At 38.9% G+C, this 10,667-nt stretch overlaps 1 protein-coding gene and 1 pseudogene across 1 annotated transcript; both read left to right on the top strand.

Annotated features, from left to right (window-relative positions):
• Positions 1-1,000: 1,000 nt before the first annotated feature.
• On the top strand, positions 1,001-9,472 carry LOC104595635 (TIM-barrel signal transduction protein). The gene is made up of 9 exons (XM_010256452.2): positions 1,001-1,227; positions 2,383-3,039; positions 3,782-3,988; positions 4,313-4,528; positions 4,658-4,880; positions 6,100-6,347; positions 7,521-7,699; positions 7,804-8,057; positions 9,175-9,472. The coding sequence occupies exons 1-9, from the start codon at positions 1,096-1,098 to the stop codon at positions 9,324-9,326; spliced, it is 2,268 nt and encodes a 755-aa protein (XP_010254754.1). The 5' UTR covers positions 1,001-1,095; the 3' UTR covers positions 9,327-9,472.
• LOC148791274 (U6 spliceosomal RNA) lies at positions 8,185-8,265 on the top strand (annotated as a pseudogene).
• Positions 9,473-10,667: the final 1,195 nt, after the last annotated feature.

Below are 10,667 nucleotides of genomic sequence, written 5' to 3'. Positions count from 1 at the left end.
TTTTTCTCCCTTGGCTTTGGGGGTCGGAGTCCTTATATAGTGGTGCCCTCGCGGGTTAGGTGGGTAAAAAGCCTTCAAATGGTAAGACGTCATATCCCGTCAGAACCGGGGTACGGTGATGAACTCCTCGAGGTTGTTAGGCTGGCGCTTGTGCCAGGCGGCCAGGTCGGCACCTGGGCCAGGTTGTCAAGTCGGCCCCTGTCAGTCGACGGGTCGGTGTCCGGGCCAGGTTGCCAGGCCGGCGCCTGTGTCTGTCGGCGGATCGGTGTTTGGGCCAGGTTGCCAGGTCGGCGCCTGTGTCAGTCGGCGGGTCGGTGTCCGGCCAGGTTGCCAGGTCGGCGCCTGCGTCCGGGTCAGGTCATCAGGTCGGCGCCTGTGTCCGGGCCAGATTGCCAGGTCGGCGCCTGTGTCCGGGCCATGTTGTTAGGTTGGCGCCTGTGTCCGGGCCAGATTGCCAGGTCGGTGCCTGTGTCCGGGCCAGATTGCCAGGTCGGTGCGTGTCCGGGCCAGGTTGCCAGGTCGGCGCATGTGGCAGGCTGATCCGGCCAGGTCGCGCAGGTCGCGCCAGTTCGCGCGCAGGCCGCGCCAGGCCGCGCAGGTCGTGCGCAGGCCGCGCCAGGTCGCGCCAGGTTGCACGCAGGCCGCGCCAAGCCAGCCAGACCGGTGCCCGGGGGGGACCAACTTGGTAAGTTGTTGCCTGGGGGCTTGCCTAATTGTCACGAGGTGCCACGTATCACAATTTCATTGGAGGGCCAAATCTGCCCTCATCAGGTGGTGAGGTGATTAACTGATTATCATCATTCATCAGTTTATCAGTTCATCAGATCATCACTCACACTCGGTAGATAAAACTTAAATTCAATGTTAGAGCTTGACTCGTAAGTTGTAACCAATTACCAAACCTCCACCTCCACTCTCCACTCGCAAAAATATAATCAATTAATTAATTAATTGATTGATTAATAATAATAAAAACATAAAGAATAGCTTGTTGTGGATATTTAACCCTTGCGCCATACTGTCACTGTGCAGAGCAGCCGTCTAATCTAACTGGAAATCGTTCTAGTCGTTCCCTAAACTCACAAGGAGCAAAATATGGAAGGTAGGGAAGGGGTATTCCGTGTTTTTTGTATTGGAACGGCCGATACAAAGCTGGAGGAGCTCCGATTTCTAGCTGATTCCGTTCGATCCAATCTGCACAGCTTTTCCAAGACTTCTTCCTTCAAGGCACACTCCTTTAAACTCTTTTTCTTTTAACACTTCATTGGATTTTGTTGTTTGAAGCGATTAATGTCTTGTGGTCTTACTTGTTTGAATTTTCATGAAAAGCCATAAAGAATCCTCCACTGCATCTTTGTTTCGTTGTTGTTTATCTTCAGATTTCATTACAGGAATTTTTGGGGACTGTTGTAACTTTGTTTCTTTGCACATTTTGATTTATGACTCAGAGTTGGCTTTCTTCATTTAAATGCAAATGGTGGATGCCATTACCTCAGTTAGGGGTCTTTACGTTTGGTCAATGAAGTAAAAAATTCTATCAACTGATTCACGCTATCCCATGTTTCTCTTGTTGATTGTGTTCCTGGACTTGGCTTAAGGAGTTTCAGTTCTGTAAAGTATGCTCTCTAAGCAAAACAATTGGACTTAACTTAAGTGGGGTTCAAGATTACCGTTCAAAACATGCCAATACTTGATGTCGTTGCTTAAATTCTTCCCAGCTGACAAAATACCAGTGTTCCACATGGTCTAGTTCAATATTTGCGGATTCGGGTGCCATATTTCTACATGGTACTTAATCCATTTCTTGTTCTTTAATAATTTTCTGAACTTAGATGATAAACTAAGTTTATTTCTATAATTCTCCGGAAGAAGCTTTTATAGGGAAAATATGGCAGTACTTATTATGCTCCCTGATTACTGGATTTGATAAACCTGCAATATCTATGGGTGTTTATTTATGTCAATGAACTAATTTTGGCCACGCCATCCATGGTAAATTTATTTTGGAGACTATCGTGTAAGTCAAGACTCAAGAGAGATCCTTTCTGGTTGCATGCTCGTTATATAACATAGTTCCATTTGTTGTTCTGTTCTGATGTCATGTGATACAATTTTCTTCTCTCTTGTTCAGTAAGGGGAAGAGAGAACTATAGTTTGATTCTTCAAGGAAAATCAGCAAGCCTTCTTGTCAGAATTATAATCTTCTTCAGATTAAATAGAGAAGGTTCGACAGAGGCTGAGGTTGCATATTCCATATTTATCAGCATTTCATCATAATATAAATTTAGGAATATAAATGTGTTATTATGTTTTATGCTATGCAGTATACTATTTTTGGTATGTAATAGTTTCTATCTCATAACATTTTTGAAGCAACTACAGGTGCAGGTAACAATCATTGATATTTCTGTCGGTAAGAAGGAAACAGAAAGCTTTGGAGGATTTCCTTTTGTAACAAGTAAGGAGGTTCTCTCTTGCTATTTGAAGTCAGATGAACAATCATCAAAGCTGCTCCCAGATGACAGAGGCAAGGCCATTGCTATAATGAGTGAAGCACTGGAACTTTTCCTTAAGAAAGCTCATGAAGATAAAGTTCTTGATGGAGCTATTGGCCTTGGAGGTAGCTGTGGAACATCTCTAATATCCCCTGCATTAAGATCCCTTCCTGTTGGAGTACCCAAAGTCATTGTGTCCACTGTAGCTAGTGGTCAAACTCAACCTTATGTTGGGACATCAGATTTGATACTGTTTCCATCTGTGGTGGATGTTTGTGGGATTAACAGTGTAAGTCGGGCTGTGCTATCTAATGCTGGGTCTGCCTTTGCTGGAATGGTGGTAGGAAGACTCCTGGGGTTCAGAAATTCTGTTAAGATGAAAGAAAAATTTACAGTGGGTATAACCATGTTTGGGGTTACTACTCCATGTGTAAATGCTGTCAAGGAAAGACTTTCCAGAGAAGGCTATGAGACACTGGTTTTCCATGCCACTGGGGTTGGTGGAAGGGCTATGGAAAATCTAGTTAGAGGGGGATTTATACAGGTACTAATCTTGTGTAACATTTATTTTTTTACTAAATACCTACAACCTCAATACATATTTCATAAAAATTAGTGGACCTTTATGTCTTTGGTGGTCCAACTGGAACACAATGACTTTGGCATGAGGTAGCAGGTAATTGGTAGTTCTGTGAATTCTTCTTTGAGTACGTGTTTTCCATGTTTTAGTGATTAATTTTACTATAAGCTGAGTTTTTAATTTCAATTTAAGGGATCAAGGTTTTTTTTTTGAAAAGAAAGCAGGAGCAAATGCTTTTTTTTATACTAGGGAATTCAATATTTACACCTATTCTGGATGCGTCATTGGGTGCTTCAAAACTGAACCAAATTTTCTCTACTAAATCCTATTTTGGTTTGCTTGACAGAAATTCAATTTTTTTCAAGGATTTAACTGCAATACTTGACCTTCTAGACTTGGTTGATCAATTGTTAGATTAATGGTGGAGGAGTTGGAACCAGTAATTGTAGTACAGGTGTCAATTTGTTACCTGCATTCTTTAATAAAGTTACAGGGCACCTCTTACTAGATCTAGCTTATGTATTTTAGTTATTTCCAAGTTTCTGGATCATTTATTTCATTAAAGATTTAAATTTCCCTGTGAAATCAAATTAATTGGGTTAAAATCCTCGAGGCCACTAACTAAATGCAGTTTTTGTTAGTTATGCCTTTTATTTCCCTTTGTGTTTGTCTCACCTTAAGTTGTTCCTGATATCTTTCTTTTTAGGGGGTTTTGGATGTCACAACAACAGAAGTTGCAGATCATTTAGTTGGAGGTGTCATGGCATGTGACAGTTCCCGTTTTGATGCTATTATAGAGAAGAAGATCCCATTAGTCTTGAGTATTGGAGCACTGGATATGGTGAACTTCGGACCTAAAGATACTATACCTTCCAAGTTTGAGAAAAGAATGATTTACAAACATAATGACCAGGTACACAATTTTTTTTTTTTTACTTTCATCTTTTACCAGATTCAATGAAGATGGCTATCTGAGGTATTAGTTTGATTTCCCATGTATTCATCACTGAGATGGCTCCTATTTTCCGGTGGTCCAAAAGGCTTTTGAACTTTTATCTTTTGGTTTCTATTGGTAATGGTAAATAACGTTCAACTATTATATAATATGAATGACTAAGAGAAAGAAAGAAAGAGTCTTGCCCTTTGACAATTGAAGAAACAGAAATAAGATTGAATGACTTCTTTTCTCCACATAGAAAAGGACTAATTCTACTTCACGAAAACTTAAATTCTGCAGGTTTTTCTTATGCGAACTACGGCAGAGGAAAATAAGAAATTTGCTAGCTTTATAGCAGACAAACTGAACAAGTCGTCATCAAAATTATGTGTTTGCCTGCCAGAGAAGGGTATTTCTGTTTTGGATGCCCCTGGGAAGCCGTTTTATGATCCTGAGGCCACTAGGTCAATTATCAGTGAACTGGAGACGCTTATTGAGACAAATGAAGATCGACAGGTATATTATCGGTTCATCAGATTGTACTTGCTATGACATTCATTTGAACGGTTTGCATAAATGTGACTCCATATTTTTTTGTTTTTTCGAATTAAATTTCCTATATTTGATTATATTCTGTTGTAACAGGTAAAGACATATCCATATCATATTAATGATCCTGAGTTTGCAAATTTGTTGGTCGACTCGTTTTTGGAAATTAGTGCCAAGAACTCAAAAGACGATTGTCCTCAACAAAATGCTTCAGTTCAGCCCCATCAAGATCTCCATGAGGATTATATCTCTAAAGGGGATTTGTCAGTGTCTAGAGCCATTTGTTACAGCCCAGCAGATTTCCCTGATGCAAGACCAGGTTATAGTTTGTTTACCTATTTGGATCATTTTTTGTTTTGCAATTTACATTTTACTTTCTCAGAGTATTTATTACTATAAACTGCTTGGAACACAAAAGCTTTTCATTATGGAGGTGGAAATGAATTGAAACTTGTCAGAAGCACCTTATCGAGCATGATTTGATATGTTCATACTCTCTTTTCCCTTTAACCCATTTTAGCTCTGCATCTTGATCAGTTTTTGTGATGAAAAGTGGTCAAGTTGTGTTTAGTTGTCTAAATATCCAAGTACTGGAAGGAAATTTTCAGACTGTTTTAAGTACCATGTCTAAGCCTTGCAAGTTGAGTAAATATTTCCACTTTATCCATATGTTGATCCTATATAGTTTTGCATCTTTGGTTTGACTAAAAATCTTTATCTTTATTTAATGCTTTACTGTAAGCATGGAACTTCATCCTCATTTGATGTGGGATGAAACTCCAAGTAAACCTAATACTTAATAACTTAAGTAATTAGACCATGCTGGATAATCAGATTGGTCTAACCTACACTGTACCCCAGCTCCTTGATTTTACCTCCCTAGGTTATGGTAAACCTTAAGAGATGAGACAAAACAAATAGTTCAAAAGTGCAACCAGGTGAAACCAACAGGTCAATATGATATATATTTCTGAAAAAAAATATTTCTTTTCCTGTTTTTGGTGCATTTTCCCTGAAATTTATTGAAGTATCTCTTTTAATTTGTTTGTTGTCTAAAGGGATAGAAAGCCCCCATATAACATAAAAGGTCCAATTTTCCAATTTCTCCTAATAAATTTCTGATGATTTAAAATATTTTATATATAGGCTGGATATAGAAAATGACACATCCATGTTTAAATATATCAAAATTTCAATCGGGGAAATTGTTTGTACTCTGTTTCTTCATTAAAATCAATTGAAAACAATTATGCAGTTGAAGAAAACACTTCCAAATAACCCCCTCTTTTTTTGGAAAAATGTAGGCCTTTTATTGTAGTCCTTAAATAAGCAATTTGATTTGGATACTTTATTTTAATAATTTTCTTCTTCCATTTTGTTGGGAATAAAATGATATTTTTTTAATAAAATAGTTAATTTATTAGAAAATTTTAAAATAAATGATCATATCAATTTAGAACAAGTAATATGATAATGCAAATTTGCATAATGGCTTACAAAGATGCGGACTAAGATCTTATTGCTGATCATCCTAACAGAAACTTTACGAAGAACTCAAGCAATATTAGAACAGTTGAAAGATCAAATAAATAAGGGTATCCCCATAATAGGAGCTGGTGCAGGCACAGGGATATCAGCCAAGTTTGAGGAAGCAGGTGGTGTCGATCTGATAGTTTTGTACAACTCAGGACGCTTTCGGATGGCAGGAAGGGGTTCCTTGGCAGGTCTGTTGCCCTTTGCAGATGCAAACGCAGTGGTACTTGAAATGGCTAATGAAGTATTGCCAGTAAGTTTTAACTAGTTGTTTCAGTGAAATTCTTTAAACAGGAGCATATGTTCACCAAATAATTGGTGATAAAATCAGCCACTAATGGAACGTAGTCATCAAAGCCATGAAAAAGGCATCCTTGGGGGTGCCTAGTATGATATAATGGGTTTTAACTAGGTGCATATACCATCATCACATTACCATATATAGAGTTTTTTCAAGGGCTTTAGGACAGGGGATCTCTCTCTCTCTCTCTCTTTCTCTCTCTATTGTAGCAGTGCAATTGCTAATAACACATTCATTGCCAACATCCTACAAATTAAATATTTTCTTTGTATAAAATTGTAACCTTCTTTAGCTGCTACAACTGCTATATTATATAATGTTATTTTGAAATATTGAGATTAATATATTTAAAATGTAATTTTCTTTCGGTTATAATAATTTACCAAGTTTTAAATGAAATTCATTGTTATATAGTAAAGAGTATAAAACAATGGAACTAACCTAGAAAGATTTTTTGTAAAATTCTATCACTTAGAGAATGCCTAGATGCTCCACTATCTCCTAAAATTGCCTAGACACCTTGACACCTATATGATGAAACTGAATAAACCCTTTATTTGGCAATTGCCATGCATTATGTGTGGAGATAAAAACTAAGGTAAAAGAAGGCAAGTTAATCTTAACCAAGTTTTGGGGAGCACAGGATATTTTAATAGGTAAATGATCAAAATTACATTAAATCAGAAATAATAGATAGGAACAGACATAATAATGCTTCAAAAGAGTGCTGAAAATCAGACCATGCTAATTGCCATGTTTCAGCTGATGCCCATGTGTTATCTTATAGTTAGTAAGGATGTTAAGTGCCAGTCTCATAGGTCTCATAGTTCTTTTCATTCTTTCAGACAGATTTATGTTGAACTTTTCTGGTTCTGGTTTTATCTCTTTATAGTTGATTTAATATTCTTGAAAGACCAAATTGGTCTCAATCACCATCTAAGCCTTGTCCCAGCTATATGGGGTCGGCTACATGAATCCTGTTTTGACATTCCATTCCGTTCAGTGCCGTATCCAAATATTGAACCTAAAAAGAATCCTAACCATGATCCACTTTTTCTATTTTTCTGTACTTTTAATTTTTTCTTGGAGACAATATTACAGATGCATAATTTACACTGTATATAGGTAGTGAAGCAAGTACCAGTTCTTGCTGGAGTATGTGGAACTGATCCATTTCGCCGAATGGATTACTTTCTAAAGCAGCTGGAATCGATAGGGTTTTCTGGTGTGCAGAACTTTCCTACAGTTGGACTTTTTGATGGTAATTTTAGGCGAAATCTGGAAGAGACTGGAATGGGATACGGGTAAATCGCAATAGATAATTTTGATTATTTATTTATAGAGAATTTGCAGCCTTATATTTCTGATATTATGCAACTCAGACTTTTAGTTTTACTCTTTTGGTTAGGTTGGAGGTTGAAATGATTGGAAAAGCACATAGATTGGGTCTCTTGACAACGCCATATGCTTTTAACCAAGATGAGGCAATTGCCATGGCAAAAGTTGGAGCTGATATTGTAGTGGCACATATGGGGCTCACCACTTCAGGGTCTATTGGCGCAAAAACTGCCATCTCTTTGGAGGAAAGTGTTTCTCGTGTGCAAGCTATTGCTGATGCTGCACATGGGATCAACCCAGATGTTATTGTGCTCTGCCATGGAGGTATTTTGTTCGTGCTTCCTACCATATGAAGTTTTTACATGCTAACTATTCATTTTATTGGGAATTAAATCAATTCTCATGCTTCATGCTATAGAGCTTCATAATAGAAAATACTAGAGGGGGACAGTTTTTGGAATGATACAGAGAAGATTAGCATGGCTCCTGCACAAGGATGACATGCACAAATTTAGAAATGGTCCAAATTTTTATCCATGAAAAGTAGAAAATACTAGATGGTGGAATGTTCAATACTGCACATTCAAATACTTGGGACTTGGTACATAATTGGGAAGAAAAAGATAAGGGGGGACTGTGAGGTTGTGGGTAACTGCTTTACAGGTGTGTGTAGCCTCACCAGTATTCTAGGAAGGTTTCTTTTTTAATATAGTAGTATATATAAATAACTTTTCAGGAACAGAAAATGAAGAATTCTTGAAGAAATCATATAACTCCCAGAAGCTGAATACATATATACATGAACGGGAAACATTAAAAAAAAATTCCCCAAACATAAAATACATGCAAAACTCATTTGAGAGATGTCACAATCCTTGGTTATGTTTCATATGAACTGAAAAGGGAAGGAGAGTATCAATTCAAGACTATTGCAAACTGGCACATGATCGTCAGTATGAATTCTTTTAATGTGAAACAATTGTATACAACTCAACCAATGCAAGAGCCAAGTTTTCATATATTGAATTTTATGAAATTTTTATTTATATTTCTGTACTCAGAACAGTAGGATTACTTTGACCATTTTTCACATTGTCTGGTTATGTTTAAAATTTCAGTTATCGGTTAAGGAGTTCATTAGTTAATGAGTTCTTATTATATTATTATAGTAGCAATTCAATAATTTCTGTTTTTCCTAGTTTTAGTAAGATTAGCCACTAGCCACCTCTTTACTCTTTAGTGATTATTTGTATGTGCAAAGAGCAAAAATGTGGAGGTGATAAATGAGAATTATTTGAGTTCTTGTCCTGCCATTGTGCTCTATATAAAAAGCCATGGTTTCTGTCAATCTGTAAGTCCTTAATTTGAGATAATTGTATCAACTTGGCATTTTATTTAAGACTGATATTACCAAAAACAATCTCTTGCTGTGATTGTGCAGGTCCTATATCTAGTCCTAACGAGGCAGAATTTGTACTGAAGAGAACAAAGGGTGTTCACGGATTTTATGGTGCTTCAAGCTTGGAGAGGCTACCAGTTGAAGAAGCTATTACAGGCACAGTCAGAAAATACAAATCTATTTCTATTGAGTGAAACACAATTTGTATAATGTTTCATTTGATGAGATGTGATGTGCAACTTGAGTTCACTAGAATCTCATTCCGAGATAATTCTTAGATTTCAGATCAAAAGTTGTTGATAACATGGTCCGGAAAATGCAAAAGGTATTAATTGGTCAATTGGATTCTTCGTTTTAACCAAAAAATTGAATGCTTCAAAACATTAGAATCAAACCAATAAATAAACTTCAATTTGATTTAGGGGGTTCTTACTGATGTGGGTTAGCTTGGCCCAGCCCACCACGGGCTGGGAGGCCCAGCCCACTGACTCTTGACAGCGTCAGCCACAATAAGAGGGAGCCTTGTTGCCTCCATACAGAGCCAACCACATGGCCGTCAGGTGTACCCGCCAGGGCCTGCAGCCTGACCTCGTACAACTCTCATCCGGGCCATTCATCTTCACCTACTTCCAGCACGCTCAAGTATAAATAAGAGGTAATTGCCCCTTAAAGGGGATCCGGAACGCTAAACCTCCAACACCATTCACTCATTTACTCCTTGCACCTACATTGTCTTCTTATCATTAATTCAGTGAGATCTGGTGCATCCGAGAACTCTCTCCAAGTCCTCTCCCGCACCCTCCCCTACTTTACACCTCGTACTAACTTGAGCGTCGGAGCCTTTGCCTTGGGTATTCACCCTGAGGCCTCTGACATTCCCTGTCTTGTAGTATCCCTGGCCATCAAGGACTTCGTCTCGACTTGTAGTCCTCGGCTACCATAGTCCTTGGAAGGAACACTTCACCTCGGCTTGTAGTCATCGGCTTCAGCCAACCTTTTCCAAGGCCCCGGGGTCATCGGATAATACTCGGAATCTGAAGAGTGAATTTACCTCGTTACCCCCGGCCAATCTGCGCGGCAACAATTGGCGACGTCTGTGAGAAAGAGTTGCTAAGACAACCCCCACTTTAGGATAAAAATAATAATACTCTAAATCCAAACCCCCCTTAAGCTCGAAAGTCATGGTGAGGAGAGCCAGAAACAATCAGAACCTGGTCACCTACGAGCAATTTCAGGCCATCCTCGATCATTTGGACCGCCTCACCCAACGAATGGAAGAAGTTTTCCCCCGAGCAGGAGGTTCCTCTCAAGGCGACCACCTCGCTGGGGTGTCAGAGGATCAGGGCCGACACGAGAACGTCGAGCCACTGGCTCTCGACCACAGTAATCTGCCGGCCGAACCATCAGAATTGGGCAACAACCACCTCTTAGATTCACCACGAAGGAATATCTATCCTCCTAGCCGAAGGGAGAGCATGCCCGCTCAATCCGAAGAAAGTCATAAATCTTCAGAGCAACACCACCGCCACCGTAGG

Source organism: Nelumbo nucifera, chromosome 5 (assembly GCF_055504915.1).
Source record: "Nelumbo nucifera cultivar China Antique chromosome 5, China Antique-T2T, whole genome shotgun sequence".
NCBI classification, from domain to species: domain Eukaryota; kingdom Viridiplantae; phylum Streptophyta; class Magnoliopsida; order Proteales; family Nelumbonaceae; genus Nelumbo; species Nelumbo nucifera.
Note: the sequence above shows the minus strand (reverse complement) of the source record. Positions and strands in the feature narration are given on the sequence as shown.